The sequence below is a fragment of the Elgaria multicarinata genome, chromosome 16 (genome assembly GCF_023053635.1).
Source record: "Elgaria multicarinata webbii isolate HBS135686 ecotype San Diego chromosome 16, rElgMul1.1.pri, whole genome shotgun sequence".
In the NCBI taxonomy this organism is placed as follows: domain Eukaryota; kingdom Metazoa; phylum Chordata; class Lepidosauria; order Squamata; family Anguidae; genus Elgaria; species Elgaria multicarinata.
The window spans coordinates 31,484,608-31,501,001 of record NC_086186.1 but is presented as its reverse complement, the minus strand read 5'-3'; the positions used below and the strand labels follow the sequence as shown (position 1 = coordinate 31,501,001).

The following is a 16,394-nucleotide window of genomic DNA, read 5'->3' as shown; positions in this document are numbered from 1 at the left end:
TGGGAAGGGTTTACTCCAGTCAGCCACAACTAGGCTGGCAACTGTTACCCAGAGGATCTTTTCTTCTGCCACCCCCAGACCGTGGAATGGCCTGCTGGAGATTCATCGCATTAATACTCTTTCTGAGTTTAAGACAGCCATAAAAACTAGTCTCTTCCGGCAGGCCTACCCAGATGAATTTTAAACCTAAGAATTTTAATATGTTGTGATTGTTATTTTAGTATTTTATTGGTTTTATATGCTCTTTTAACTACTTTTATGTATTATGTATTTAATGTTGTTCCCCACCTCGATCCAGAGGGAAAGGCGGGTAAGAATTATTATTATTATTAAAATACCTGGATTGCACCAGGCTGGGGAAGGTTGTTCTAAAGCAACAAAGTCACTGTAAAGTGTGCTAAAATTTACTATGCTTCTGTTGTTAGAGCACCACGGAAGACATTCCTTCAGTTTGGGGTGGTGCCTCCCTCTGGACCACACAGAGAGAGTCAATTTGTCACTTCTTCAAGGGGAGAAACTACCCTGCCCTCCCGCACCGGGTATGTATGTATGTATTGCATTTCTATACCGTCAGTGCAGACTCTACTATGCAAGACGCAGCTACAACATCCTGGCAGGTGGGCATCCAGCCTCAGCTTAAACATCTCCAGGAAAGGAGGACCTGCTACCTCCTTAGGTTGATTATGCCACTGCTGAACAGCTCGCACTATTAGGAGGTTTCTCCTCATGTTTAGCAGGCATCTGCCTCCCTGACATTTCAACCCAATGTTTCTAGTCCTACTAACTGGAGCAACAGAGAACAAGTTTACTCCATCTTCTGCATGGCAGCCTTTCATATATCTGAAGACTACTTTTGAAGAGCAAAGCTCAGCCCAGCTGCATCCCCAAGACAGCCTGTAATGCACTGTGGGAAGAGGACAGAAGCAAGAAACAAGAGCAAAAGCGAGCTGGTTGCCTCGAGTGCTATGCTGCAGCAGCTCTATGAGCCCCCCCACCCACCCCGCTCCCACATATGCATCAGCCGAGATTTGAGGACAAAATAAGGACACTCCAAAGTTTGGGTATCAACAGAGAAGGAAGATCATCTGCCTTGTCCACTGGAGCCAGCACTGATCTATTCCCACAATCAGGGGAGAAGAAAAACCACTGTATTCTCCTGAAGAGCTAGCCAAGGAAGGCTGCTGTGAGGGCTGCCAGCTTAACTGGCCACCAGCTAGGTAAGTGACGATTACACCACATTTAGACATCCCTTGTGTTTCTCCCAGTGCTCAACCCCAAAAGGCCTAGGGCAAAATCACCTTCACTCCTGTTTGACAGATGGAAACTCAGGGTCATTGACTAACTGACCCAAAGACATGTTCCCCTGGCTCCTTGGCAGAAATAGAACCCATGCGCACCTTCTAGCTCCAAACTCAGCTCTAGGACCAGGCCAACGGCTAGGTGAGTTGACCTTGGTGGTCCCAAACCAAGAAACCCAGAAGGGCTTCAGCTGCCCTCCCTTCCCAGCCCCACAGGATGGCTACTTACTCTCATGTTCTTCATGCACCGCAATGTTCACACGGTCAACACATGACTGGATATCATTCCATGTGATGAACTCTGTGCCTTCAGCCCTCACCTGAGTCTTCAGCTTCAGCAAGTCATCAATGTATCTGCCGTGGTAAAGAGACAAAATGCCACCAGGAGAAACAGCAGAACACAAATGCTTAAAGAGGAGCAACGGAGGAACAGGCAACAGCTATGTTTGCAGAAAGGACTTAAACCTGAGTGGGATCAGGAGGGGATGGATGGCAGAACAAAGCATATTGCCTTTACTGTGAGCTACCCTGACAATATTTGGCCCCCAATAGGGTGGCATATAAGGAAATAAAACTATCCTGACCACATGAATACAAAGAATATTAGGTGGCAGGAAGATGCAGGTTGCTTACCTGTAACTGTAGTTCTTTCAGTGGTCATCTCTGCATTCACACATATGGGCTCTACGCCCACGCTGAGACCTAAACCGGAACCTCAAATAGCTTAATATAACATTATAGGCAGGAACCATCCCCCAATGCTACTGCGCATGTGCATGCGGTTCCCGCCTATACCTCAGTTTACAGGAGTCTGACATTGTAGCCCCATATAAAAACATCAAAGAATACACCACCAAGTGGGGATGGTGGGTGGGTTGTCTGAATGCATAGATGACCACTCAAAGAACTACAGTTACAGGTAAGCAACCTGCATTTCTTCTTCGTGGTCTCTATGAATCACACATACGGGCGAATAACAAGCTGACATACCTGGAGGTGGGTTGGTGTGTCATCTTAGTACTTCCGAGAGAACTGCTCTTCCAAATGAACAGTCCTGCCGTGCACGGACAACGAGGTTATAACGTCTGACAAACATGGATGGAGTTGACCACGTTGCTGCCTTGCATAAGTCCTGAAGGGGTACTCCCCTACAAAAAGCCACTGAAGTAGCCACAGCTCTAGTCGAGTGGGCTGTCACAGTTTCTGATAATTGTAGACTTGATAAAGAATAAGTCATTTCAATAGTCTGAGTTATCCAGTGCGACAAGCGCTGACAAGACACGGGTAAACCCTTACGGGGTTCCCCATAGCAAACGAAGAGTTGCTTTGTCTTTCTGAAGTTTTCAGTCCGTGATTTATAGAAAGCGATAGCTCTTCTAACATCCAACATATGTAAAGCAGAGTCCACTGGAGTTGTAGGATTAGGAAAGAAAGCAGGTAGCACAATATCCTGTGGGGTGTGAAAAGCTGGCACTACTTTAGGAAGGCAGGCTATGTCAGTACGGAGTACAACCTTATCTCTATGAAAAGTCAGGTAAGGTGGATCAACTCTTAATGCCCTGAGCTCGCTTGCACATCGTGTAGATGTTACTGCTACAAGGAACGTGACCTTAAAGGACAGCAATCTTAGCTCGACAGTGGCCAATGGCTAAAAAGGTTTCCTTGTTAGGGCATGCAGTACTACCGACAAGCTCCAAGCTGAAACTATGTGTCTAGTTGTCGGTATCAAGTTTTTCAATCCCTGTAAAAAATTCTTTGTTACCGGGTGAAAAAAAGTGAGAAGTTGTCGATGCCCCGATGCGATGCCAAGATAGCTGCTAGATGGACCCTGATCGATGACAGCTTCAACCCCCGCTGGTGCAGAGGGAGCAAATATTTCAAGATGTCAAAAAGAGTATGAGTCCGGTTGAAGATTTTTGTCCTTGATGAAAATGGAGAATCTCTTCCATTTGCTGGCATATGACCTTCTAGTCGATGGTTTACGAGATGGTTTACAATATCTTATCAACTGTTAGTATTTCCGTGTGTAGGGTTTGTGTGGGATTATCCTCCACGCCATCATTTTCAGTGTCGACAAGTCCGGATGTCGAACCCTGCCTCCATCCTGAGTCAATAGCGTCGGTATCGAAGGAAACCTTATGTAATTGTGGTTCAACAGCCGTAAGACATGGGAGAACCACGGTTGTCAAGGCCACCAAGAGGCTATCAGGATACAGTCCAATTCGTCCATTTGGATCTTGGCTAGCACACATGTTAGGAGTGGAAATGGTGGGAACATGTAAATCAAGGTTCCCCTCCACGTCCTGGTGAAAGCGTCCCCCAAGGAGTTCCTTCCCATGCCCGCTCTGCTGCAGAACTTGGGGCATACCCCATTGGTTTCTGTAGCAAAAACGTCGACCATCAAGAACCCCCAGTATTGAAAGAGGTCTTCCCTGGACTTGGGATTGAGTTGCCACTCGTGTTCGGTATGGAAGGATCTGCTTAGGAAGTCTGCAACGGTGTTCTCTTTTCCTGCTACATGGATGGCAGTCAAATGGATGCTTCTCCTTATGCACCAGTTCCAGATGCGTAGGGTTGACCATGTTAGGGGGTGAGATCTTGTGCCGCCCTGCCCGTTGAGGTAACACACAACAGTAGTGTTGTCGGTGGCGATGAGCACACTGCGCTTTTCTAGGATCGATGCGAAAGCCTTCAGCGCCCTCTCTACCGCCAGCAATTCGAGGTGGTTGATATGTTCTTCTTTCTGCGATCTCAACCATCGACCCTGAACGAGGGGGGAGTCGCAATGAGCCCCCCATCCTATTAAGGAGGCATCGGTAGTGATAGTCTTTGACGGTGTTGGGAAGTGGAAGGGAAGTCCCTCGAGGAGATTCTTGTCGATTAGCTACCATACTAGGGATGAGCGGACCAAGAGTGGAAGGGACAGTCGAGTTCGTAGGGCGTCGGTACGGAGATCAAACGACCTGAGAAACCAGTTCTGAAGGATTCTCATTCGCAGTCTTGCAAACTTGATGACTGCAGTAGTCGCTGATATTAAGCCTAGTCTATGGACCGTCCACGCGGTGATTGAGGGGCGATCCTTGACATCAAGGACTAGTTTGCGTAGGATTGTGGCCCTCGACCTCGGGAGGTAAGCTCTCCCATCCTTTGATAGGGTGATACCTATGAAATCTACTTTCACTCGTGGTGTTAAGATGGATTTTTCTGGGTTGACCCAGAGTCCTAGCGTGTCGAGGATCTGTAAGGTAGTGGCTATGTTCTTTTGAAGGGTAGCGTTGTCCTCTGCTACCGATAGCCAACCATCGAAGTAAGGGTAAACAGAGATGGTTTGTTGCCTTAGATGTGCGTAGACTACCGACATGACTTTTGTAAATACTCAAAGGGCTGTTGCAAGGCCGAAAGGGAGAACAGTGAACTGGAATGACTGGTCCCCAACTGAAAAGCGGAGGAAAGGCTGACTTGAGTCCCTGATGGAAATATGAAAGTAAGCATCTTTCAGATCTATTACTGCAAACCAGACGCCCTTGTGCAGTAGTTGGAGAATTGATGCTACAGTAGTCATATGAGGCCTTCAAGAGGCAGCTGGACAGCCATCTGTCAGGGATGCTTTAGGGTGGATTCCTGCATTGAGCAGGAGGTTGAACTCAATGGCCTTGTAGGCCCCTTCCAACTCTGCTATTCTATGATTCTATGATTTTCGCCGTTGTACGAGCTTTATGTATGGAGTCCATTACTCATCTGTTTTAGAATTGAAGAGACCTTCGCCATCGAAAGGTAGGTTTTCAATGCGCATTCTAGTCTCATGGCTCAACCCCGCTGACCTCAGCCATGCATGCCTGCGTAGGGCTATGGAGCCCATCATGGCTTTGGAGTCACAGTCTGTCTGGTGTCTAGCAGCACTGAGCTGTTGTTTGGCAATGGCTGATGCTTCCACTTGGAAGACTCTGGCTAATTCCCTTTTATCATCAGGTAAATAATCACAGAGTGATCCAATTTTTTCCCATAAAAAAACTTGGTAGTGTGCCATAGTTGCCTGGTGGCAGCACACAGCCCCAAAGTGGAGGCATAAATCTTTCGGCCCCAAAAGTCTAATTTTCTTCCCTCTCTATCAACAGGTGCGGAATGAATCTTTTGAGATTTTCCCTGCAAGGATTCTACAACGATTGAATTGGTTTTCAGATGTTGGGAAAGGAATTCAGCCCCTTCTCTTGAATGCGATAAATCGCCTCGAGCCGCTTGGAAGTTGGTGTGGTCAAAGAAGGTGTTTTCCAGGACATTTGAGCGATCTGCAACAAGGTATAGAATCATAAAATCATAGAATAGCAGAGTTGGAAGGGGCCTACAAGGCCATTGAGTCCAACCCCCTGCTCAATGCAGGAATCCACCCTAAAGCATCCCTGACAGATGGCTGTCCAGCTGCCTCTTGAAGGCCTCTAGTGTGGGAGAGCCCACAGCCTCCCTAGGTAACTGATTCCATTGTCGTACTACTCTAACAGTCAGGAAGTTTTTCCTGATGTCCAGCTGGAATCTGGCTTCCTTTAACTTGAGCCCGTTATTCCGTGTCCTGCACTCTGGGAGGATCGAGAAGAGATCCTGGCCCTCCTCTGTGTGACAACCTTTTAAGTATTTGAAGAGTGCTATCATGTCTCCCCTCAATCTTCTCTTCTCCAGGCTAAACATGCCCAGTTCTTTCAGTCTCTCTTCATAGGGCTTTGTTTCCAGACTGCTGATCATCCTGGTTGCCCTCCTCTGAACACACTCCAGCTTGTCTGCATCCTTCTTGAATTGTGGAGCCCAGAACTGGACGCAATACTCTAGATGAGGCCTAACCAGGGCCGAATAGAGAGGAACCAGTACCTCACATGATTTGGAAGATATACTTCTATTAATGCAGCCCAAAATAGCATTGGCCTTTCTTGCAGCCATATTGCACTGTTGGCTCATATTCAGCTTGCAATCTACAACAATTCCAAGATCCTTCTCGTTTGTAGTATTGCTGAGCCAAGTATCCCCCATCTTGTAACTGTGCATTTGGTTTTTATTTCCTAAATGTAGAACTTGGTATTTATCCCTATTAAATTTCATCCTATTGTTTTCAGCCCAGCACTCCAGCCTATGAAAATCACTTTGAAGTTTGTTTCTGTCTTCCAGAGTATTAGCTATCCCACCCAATTTGGTGTCATCTGCAAATTTGATCAGCATTCCCTGCACCTCGTCCAAATCATTAATAAAAATGTTGAAGAGCACTGGGCCCAGGACTGCAGTACCCCACTCGTTGCCTCTCCCCAGTTTGAGAAGGTTCCATTGATAAGTACTCTTTGAGTCCGATTCTGTAGCCAACTGTGAATCCACCTAATAGTTGTTCCATCTAGCCCACTTTTAGCTAGTTTGTTAATCAGAATGTCATGTGGTACTTTGTCAAAAGCTTTGCTGAAGTCAAGATACATGATGTCCACAGCATTCCCACGGTCCACAAGGGAGGTTACCTTATCAAAAAATGAGATCAAATTTGTCTGACAGGACTTGTTCTTGACAAATCCATGTTGGCTTCTAGTGATCACCGCATTGATTTCAAGGTGTTTACAGATTGACTTCTTTATAATCTGCTCCAGAATTTTCCCAGGGATGGATGTCAGACTGACTGGTCTGTAGTTCCCAGGTTCCCCCTTTATTGCCCTTTTTGAAGAGGGTAGGTGGAAACGGGATAGCACATTAATGTTGGTATGGAGGACATCATATATAGGATCGTCTAGTCTTTCCATGGGCTGTTGAGTTACAAGCCCTAGTGATTGAGCCATTGTCAGAATATGCTCAGAAAAATAACCCATATCCTCAGATGGGGATGAAGGGTCTTTAGAGTTTACTGCATCGTCAGGTGATGGAATAGAAGGAGTTGCAGACATAGAGGAAGCTGAATCCGATTGGTAATCATCTTCAGGGGATATAGAAAGAAATTCCCCTTGTGGTGATGGTTGACATGATTGGATGGACTGATCTGGCTGTGGAGGCGGCAACACCGGAACAATCGCCGTACTCAGTACTGTAGCTGACCGTTCTTGGTACCGACGTGAAACTGGTGTCGGAGGTGGGTACCTTAGTGGAGGTGCCATAGGACTGGGAAGACTTCTAGACACCGTTGGAGGTTGAGCAAATTGGCTCCCTGTCGGCTGTCGGTGTCAGTATCGATAGTCCTCCGCAGAAAGACTATTCCCAATCGCCCCATTCACGCTGTCTATAGGGATCAGAATAGCCTGAGTTTCTGTCCCAATCCGAGCGTGGTGAGCACGATCGCTCCCTGTAAGTCAAAGGGCTTGGTGACCTGGACCTGACCAGGGAAACTGGAGGTATGTTTAATTGTGAATGCCTGCTTGGTTCCATGGCAATTGGATCACCTGGTTCCGTATCTTGCTGTACCAATCTTGTCGGTGTTGAGTCCCTAATTTCACCCTCTGAAATAGATTCCAGGGGTCTTGGTAGCGAGGTCGGTATCGATGCCAGCTGGCTCGGTACCGTAGCGATCGGCATCGATGAATGCGTGGAGAGGAAGATTTTTTAGAGTCCTTTCTCTTTTTCTTCCTTTTCTGCATTTCAGCAAATTTTGGTGTCCGGGCTTTTTTGGATATCTTCTTAGCCAAAGAGCTCACTAAAGATCATTTAGGCATGAGGGGTATGTCTGCCCACTTTTCTGCCATGGTTGTTTCGGAGATGATGAACGATTGTATGCCAGAGCTCTGTTCTTCTTCGACGCTCTGTTGAGTGAGGATAATGGTTTTCCTTGGAGCTAAAGGTTTATCCATCTGCTTTTGTCTCGGAGCGTCGGTAGCCTTGAGGGCCTTTTCCCAGAGAATGGCTCTCAATCGGTCGGCCCGATTCTTGTGCATTTGCTTGGTGAAAGACATGCAATGGTGGCATGTCTCAACTTTATGCCCCTCGAAGAGACAAATTACACAGAGCGAGTGGCCCTCCATTGGAGGGAGTTTGGCCCGGCAGCTAACACACTTTCTGAAAGGAGCCTTCACGGCCATAAGCCTAGTGGGCCCCAGCGACCCGCGGATCGCAAAGAAAGAATGAATAAGGAAAGGAGTTAGAGAAGGACAGAAGAAATGCTAACTACAAGGTTAAAAGGTAAGTAAGAGGTAATTTTACAAGAAAAACGCTAGGAGGTTGGTTTTCTAGGTCTAGCCACAATGGCGGACGACGAAGAACTGAGGTATAGGCGGGAACCGCATGCACATGCACAGTAGCGTTGGTGGATGGTTCCCGCCTAAAACGTTATATTAAGCTATTTGAGGTTCCGGTTTAGGTCTCAGCGCAGGCACAGAACCCATATGTGTGATGCATAGAGACCACGAAGAAGAACCATGCCAGACCCCCATGCCCACCCCCACACACCAGGGCTACAAAAGCCAGAGCCTCACCCACCATTCTCCTTACACCTCATTGAGATCAGTATTGCTTGCCCCTGCCCAGAACAACCCCATCACTTGCTCCCTAGTGGCATTTACAGCGGTCCGCTTCCCAGCACAGCAGGACCACAGACTCCATATTATGAAAGAGGACGGCTTCCTGTGGGGCAAAATGGCCTCTGGCCCCATTTCAATCATGGCTGCCATCTTGAACTTCCCCAGTAGCAGTAATCACTTCTCAGGCAGGAAAGAGACTCCAGCCCCTCAGCAGCAACTGACCTCTGGGAATTTTCATCCTCAACATTTGTCAGACCAGTTACTGTGCTGCTCAGTTGCTTCCAGACCATATTTATGTCCCCCGAGTCCAGGGCCCGGTTGATTAGGGCCACTGAAGAGAGCATCTCCACAGCTACAGAAAGTTCTGGGTGTGTGAGGTTACCCTGCAAAGAGACATAGCTTTGATGACCATTCTTGCCTCACAAGACAAAAAAAATAAATATATCATATAAATGGAGCAAAGGAAGGAAAGGAATAACAAGAAGGTCAGTGCATAGAAGCATGAGGGATCACAATCATCTGAAAAACTAGGGCAGCTTATGAAATCCTGAATGAGTTTGAGCTCCTGTTCTTCCCAAAGAGGGAGGAGGAGACATAAGAACTTATTGCACTTTTGTTTCTTTTAAAAATGTCATTTAATTGTGTTTTTATTCTTTTATTCGATTTGTCCACCGCTTTGAAATTCCTGAATGGCTATATAAATATTGTAAATAAATCAATCAATAAAACTCACTGAATCAGACCATTGGCTCTCCAGGGTTTCAGGCGGGGGCCTTCCCCAGCTCCACTACCTGGAGATGCTTGGGATGGAACCTGGGGCCTTCTGCTTGTATTTGCTATGTACTTACCTCCCTAGGATCAGCACCCCTCCTGGCCACTCCCAGCTGATCTGTTTGCTCACAGAGTAGGACCTGCTCCACCCTTTCCACAAAGCCTTCTCTGAGAAATTTCCTCAGAAAAGCCATTGCAAAATATGATAAATAGAATAACTCACCATTTGCCACCCAAACTCTGCCACCTAATGAGTTGCCTCATTCCAAATAATAGTAGGACCAGCTTTTTCCTTCTATATTAGGTGGCCACTGTATACATCCAAACACCCAATTCTGTGACATGAGAGAGCAAATCTCTTCCCTGTCCTTTGTGAGCTTCCAGATTAACCTTCTCCAATTGCTCATCCAACACAAGTCCCAGTTATGCTGCAGACGAGAAGAATGAAGCAACTGGCAGTCTAGCTGTGGGGTCTGCATGTGTATGTGGCTGATACACACACATTTACCACTGTGTATACATGCTGCAGGTAGTTGCAGTCAATCCCACCTCCTGGAAGGTGGGCCAGGCCAAAACTTGTTTTATGGGTATACTTTATAAACTAAGCGTGTGTAGCCTCCTTCAGGAAAGTGCATGCCAGGCACTTACATCTGGGCTCTGGTGCTGCAGCGTGGCCAGTTCCCTCTGGTACAGCTCAGCAGCAAAAGGATAGACTGGGGGCAGTTGGGCTTCAGGGTTCATCAGCTCCACCACTGTCTTCTCAGAAAGGCCATTATGGATGGCCACATTGATCCTTGCCACAGCTGCCAACCCTGTGAACAGAAGGACACAGGAGCCTCACTTTTGCTATGCTGCAAACCTGACATGAGCTGCTCCAGCTGGCTTTCCTGTGCTTCCACACAACAAAGGATTCCACCAGCCCAGGGCACGGATCAGTAGGGTGTCCAGGCCATTGGCCATGTAGGTGCTCCAAGAGCAGCGACTGTGGGGGTGGGGCGGGGGGTGGCAGCAGCAGCAGCTCCCCAGAGAAGGCCAGGGCCTTTTTCAAAGGGCAGAGGATAAGGAGTTTTCATCCATGTTTCAAAGTATGTGAAGTAGACACACCCCAATGCACTCTTCAACCTCCCAAAGACTGGTGCACAGAAGGGAGGGGCGTGGCTGCTTCTCTCTAAGCGATTGGAAGACAAACAGGCCTCCTCACCCTCACACATCAAAAGGAAATGGCCAAGCAGTTTTACAAGGCCTGCTGGATGGATTTTGAGCTACAGGGAAGGTGGAAAACTGAGGGGTGAATCACACGTGACTGAAGAAAAACAAACGAAAATAGGAAGTGAAGAAAAGGGCTTCTAATTGGCAGAAGGATGGAACTCTAAAGGAGAATTTCAGTAAAAGTTCTCAGAGATGCTGATCTCAGAAGAAAACAGGGTGGGAGGGCTGCCCATTCTGCCCTCACAGCATGCAGGGGAAGTACTTGCTCCTTAGCTGAAGCTCAAAATAGTCCTGGAACTTCTTGTCACGGGTGCAGTTCCCATCAAGAAAAACTTACGCTGCTGGTACTGTTGGGCCGCACTGTTGGCCATGTCCACCCCAGCCTGCAACTCCTCCTTGTGCAGGGAGCCACCTTTGCCAACCTGAGGGTAAAAGGAAACATTGTTCTTCACTGCTTTCATCATTCCTGTCACAGACGCATGTGTGTGGTCTGTCCATCATACTCTAGAACAGAAACCAGGATGTTCTGGTGCTGGGTGAAACACGGAAGAACATTAGGTGGGAACATAGTTACTGCTCACTGAAACTGGGCCACAGGCCACAATAGAAAGATGAACCTCCTGCAGAGATCCTGGAGACAGAGATCAAGGAGAGACTGTGCTGATCACATTATCAAGCAGTTAGTGATTAATAGCAAGAAATCAAAAGTGCTAATCTTTGGTAAGAAAAAGCAGCGACACAAGTGGTTTTTGGATTCAAATGAAATTGAACAGGTGGATTCATTTATCTATCTTGGTTTAACTTTCACCTCTACAGGATCTTGGCCACCGCAGTTAAAAAGAAATGAGCTAAAGGCAACGGCTTGTGCAAAATCCTTGAACAGGCTCATGAATTATAGACACCCTGGTTCTCAATTGCCAATTATTAATGTGTACAAGGCTAAAGTGTTGCAGGTACAAATTTATGGGGCTGAAATCTGGGGTTCTTTTAATAGTAGGGAAATAGAAAGGGTCCAAAACTGGTTTTTACGTAGGGGTTGCTTTAACCTGTCCAGCACATGTGCTTAGATCAGAATTTGGTATCATGGCAGTTTCAGATCAAATACATTGTAGGCTATTCAATTATTGGTTTAAGTTAGTTTCGATGAATGAGGCCAGGCTTCCGAAGAAGTGTCTTCTCGAGCAGATGGCTAAAACCTTGGAAACTTCCTGGCTGTATAAATTTACAAAGATATTACCAAGTTATGGTTTCAGTCTGCCGGCAATCAGCATCTCTAATTCTAACATAAGAAATGCTGTTAAACTTAGAATTTCAGATATAAGAAGTCAGAGTGATATAGCTGCAGTGTCAAATTCAAGGGCCATGAAATGGCTAGCCAGATCTAAATTCCATTTTAAAGAAGAAAAATATCTCTCCTTTGATATGAAATGAGTCTATTGAGTAGCTTTTACTCGGCTTCGTTTCAAGCTGATGGATACAATAGGGCAGATTCCAAGGCATTCCATCGAAAGATAGACTATGCATATGTGGCAATCTTGAAACTGAAGACCTAGTTCATTATCTACTAGAATGTTGTTTATATTCAAAATGTAGAGAATACTACCTATCTATGTTTTTAATACGCATGAGAAATTGGACAGCGAAAGATAAATTGTCCTTCCTCCTACGTGGTTCTAGTTATTACGTGACCCAGAGGGTTGCCCTTTTTGCTCTTAAAGCAGCCAGTATAAGGAAAAAAGAACTAGAAAATTGGCCTAATAAATAGATTTTAATAAAGGTTGTTACACACAAGGGGTTTTATTAACTGTAAGTCATAAATAATATATTATATAAAAATTGTACATTGCTTTATAATTCTAAATCGTAAATTTTAATTAATGCCTGTCTGTTTTTAATGATGTGATTTTTTCATTTTTGAAATGGTTATTCAATAAAGCTTCATTCACTCATTCATTCATTCATTACCAAGCAGCCGCCAACGCTGCCTGTCAGACTACTAGTGAAGCTGATTGAAAGTCAGTGATCACTCACAGCCACATCTCCTGAGCTGCACCCCACACATTTTGAGTGTCTGGCATGCCAGGTCCTAATGATTACAATATTAAAAGTCCCATTTTACAAAGTACGAGATCTCACACCTCCTCTCCTGTACCTCCTGTTTTTGTTGCTTCTCTCGCAGAAGCTGTTTGAAATACCAGTCACTGTTTTCCTGACGCAGTCCGCGGAGTCCCAGGGCTGCTGATGACAATGCTTCATACAAAGCTGCAGCGTCACCTTGGTCCAGAGCCAGATCAATCTTAGACAAGGCTGAACGTGCTAGAGAGCAAGAGAAGGGAAGCTGAATTGATCAATTCTGGTATCACAGATGCCCCATCAGGACTGCTTCCCAGTCTCCACCATCATAAGCTGGGATAATGCAAGAGCCTACCAAGCAAAGCCAAAGTCTGGGTTCCACCCCTTAAATGCTCTGAACCACATCAGAAGGTTCTAGAGGTCTGGGGTGGCAGGATCACAGTTTTCAAGCAGACCCTGGAGACCCTGCTGCTCATTCCCAGCCAAATCTCCAGTTCAGCTTTAGTAGGTGGAGAAAACCATGTTCACAAGGTAAATGGAGCCCAGGGGGAAGAAGGGAATGTTCTGCTTCCAAGAGTGGCTTTTGCACAAAGAAAATACCAAAGGAAATCAAGAGAGTCCCCAGCTGGGATGAAGACTACTTACTATTCACTTTGTTGATGTTGCCCTGAATCTCTGCCTGAGTCAGCAGCTCTTCGTACACGTCCCTTTCTCTTTCCATATCTTCAGAGGCAATCTGAAGGTGAAAAAACTCACCTAGGAATACCTCTTGAGAGATGCCCACGAGGCTAATACTTCCAACATTGAATAAACTGGAAGAGGGGCTAAATGGACTGAGGTTGCACTAGGCCCACATGGAGCCACAGGTGCAAGTGCCTCTAGGCCCTCCCTCCCCTCCCCTCCCCTCCCCTCCCCTCCCCTCCCCTCCCCTCCCTAAGCAGGCTGTCACTACGAGACCCAGCGCAGAATCTGTGCAATGAAAAGGAACATTCTTTGCTGGACAACAGAGCATTGCAGAAGGCACCTGCCAAGATTCTCAAAAGACAGAAGCAAAGCCTCTCACAGAGGAGAGCACGTTTATAGCCTGAATGCCAGCTCTCACTTAGAATGGCAGCCATACACTATATAGTAATTTATTTATTTATTTATTTTTATTTAAGCATTTTTATGCCGCCATTCAGCCAAAAAAAGGCTCTCGCGGCAGCTTGCAAAAGTATTTGGTCACACTTTCCTAAGTGCTTTGAGCTTTTTGGGAAAAGCTGTATACAAATGTTGGCAGGTCCTAACTCTGCAAGAACAGACGTACTGGAAAGGCGGTAAGAGCTGTATGAAAGGGAAAGCCACCACAGGCACCAACTGTACTGCAGGGCTGCTGAACTGTGCCAGGCATGCGCTTTCTTCCAACTCTTCTGCCCACAAAGCAGAAACATCCCCCTGCTGCAAGCCTGCTGTGTCCATGGTGAGGTTGTGGCTCTGAGCCATCCATCCTCATCCCTCCCTCTCCAGTCACAGGTCAAGGAGGCACTCTTCCACAATAAGGAGTAGTGGGAGAGGGAGGAATAGTGGCCTTACCCTGTTTCGCGCATTTCCTGTCTTGTCCTGCTTGGCCTGAGACAGGGTGTCCTGATATACTGGTGCCAGGAGCTCATCAAGATTCACCAACATGGCATTGGGGTTCTTCATGGCTGCAAAGGTTTCAGCAGGAACCTGGCGGTCTATGGCGTCATTAATGGCAATCACAGCTGCATGCACTGGAATGAAGGGAACACAAGGCAAATATTTAATCAGCCACAGCCCTGGAGACACTCATCTAGCACCCAGCCTCAACACCACTCCGTCAGCTGAAGTCCTGCCACAGTCCACCTGGCTGAGAGCTCTTCCCTGTTTTTTGGGAGAGGCCAACAGACAAGAGTCCTATGACCAAACACTTGTCCATAGCAGGTCAGTGTCTGGGGCACAAAGCAGACACCTGACTCAGAAGAGATCTAGGAAGCAAGGGCAAGATGATAACTTTGCTGCAGGGTAGACAATATCCAATCTTTACAGGCCCAATATTTTATTTCATATTTCATTCTGCTATTTAAAATAAATGGTTCCATGCTCATTTTCTCTCTGTTTTGGCAGATGTGATCCATCACCCTACCTGAAAACTGAAATTATTTTTTTCCTTACATGCTGCTTCATCCACAGAGAGCTCATTGGCCAGAATTCCACCAATCTTGCCAAAGGCAGGCATCTGAATTCCATACTTCTCCAGCTCACTCCTCATGTTACTGATTTCCTCCTCTGAAACACACGGCAAAGTACAAGCAGGTGAGATTGGAATATTCAATCCCTCTCATGTAAATATCGGACAAAGAGGCTAAATAGAAAGCAGGATTTTGATGCACACACATACACACTTCCATTCCAGAGGAAGACCCCAGGCTACATGGACCCCATTCATTAGCAATGGAAAGTGCCTGAGACAGCACTTGTTCTGGAAAAGCCATGTTTGATCCTGATCTGGGCCTTGTCCTTTGGCAGGGAGCAAAGACAGGCACTGCTATTGAGTCCCCCACTCCCAACATCCTGGACTTGCCTTCTCCATGGCCCTCCCAACCAAGCCAACTGGCAGAAAAGAAGGTGCTCCCCTCACCTGTGAAGTCCACTTTGCCATACAGGTCCTGAATCTGTGGAGCCAATCCCAACTTGAACAGGTACAGACTGAGAAAAGACGGGAAAATCAGGCAAGACAGGAATCCTCCAGGGTAGGAAGAAGCCCTCTCCTTATGCCAAGGTCAGGAAAACTCAGCATCCCACTCTCCAGGGTTTCCCAGGTGGCCACAACCCCTGTGCCCCAACAACTTATTGTCTGCTGCTTTCCTGGGTTTTGTTAAGTTTCCCCCACCCCCACCCCCAAGGTCTAAAAGGTTGAGATGTCTTTCCTAAAGCTTAGTTCCTGGCACAAAGACCTTTAATCTAGGACCTACTGCTATTTTTGGCTCTGTCCCTTTGCCTTTGACCCCACTTGCCTTCAGCCCCACCCATTACCTGATTGTAACCCCAGAGAGCTTCTCTGAAAGTGAATTTAGCCCTTAGGCTGGAGGGAGCATGCAGATGCCTGGTGGTGGTGGGGCAGCTAGAGACTCCCTCCCAAGGAGGATGGAGGCAGCCATGTGCACACTGGATATGTCATTTTGGGAGGCCTGTTGCCTTCCTGAACATGAATTCAAGATGTGATGGAGAGGCTGCTGAGACTCATTAAACCAAATGACTATTATCCTCTCCTGCTGATCATAGGCAAGGACCTTAGGAAAGCCAATTTCAAAAAGCTTAAAGATAAGTTGGTGCTGGTGTCCCCAGCATGACTACATCGAACCCTAACCTGCCTCCATGTAAATGTATAAGTCTCGTTTGTTGTTTATTCGTTCAGTCGCTTCCGACTCTTCGTGATTTCATGGACCAGCCCATGCCAGAGCTTTCTGTCGGCTGTCGCCACCCCCAGCTCCCCCAAGGTCAAGTCTGTCACCTCCAGAATATCATCCATCCATCTTGCCCTTGGTCGGCCCCTCTTCCTTTTGCCTTCCACTTTCCCTAG

The 16,394-nt window shown here is 46.7% G+C and overlaps 1 protein-coding gene across 1 annotated transcript in view; it reads right to left on the bottom strand.

Annotated features, from left to right (window-relative positions):
* Positions 1–16,394, bottom strand: part of IQGAP1 (IQ motif containing GTPase activating protein 1) — a 111,927-nt gene that overhangs the window by 50,177 nt on the left and 45,356 nt on the right. Inside the window, exons 6-14 of the mRNA XM_063142387.1 lie at positions 15,453–15,520; positions 14,987–15,100; positions 14,387–14,565; positions 13,460–13,550; positions 12,894–13,057; positions 11,079–11,163; positions 10,181–10,344; positions 8,984–9,144; positions 1,528–1,652 (exon numbers count right to left, since the gene is read on the bottom strand). Of these exons, the coding sequence (XP_062998457.1) occupies positions 1,528–1,652; positions 8,984–9,144; positions 10,181–10,344; positions 11,079–11,163; positions 12,894–13,057; positions 13,460–13,550; positions 14,387–14,565; positions 14,987–15,100; positions 15,453–15,520 (1,151 nt within the window). The remainder of the gene's footprint in view (positions 1–1,527; positions 1,653–8,983; positions 9,145–10,180; positions 10,345–11,078; positions 11,164–12,893; positions 13,058–13,459; positions 13,551–14,386; positions 14,566–14,986; positions 15,101–15,452; positions 15,521–16,394) is intronic.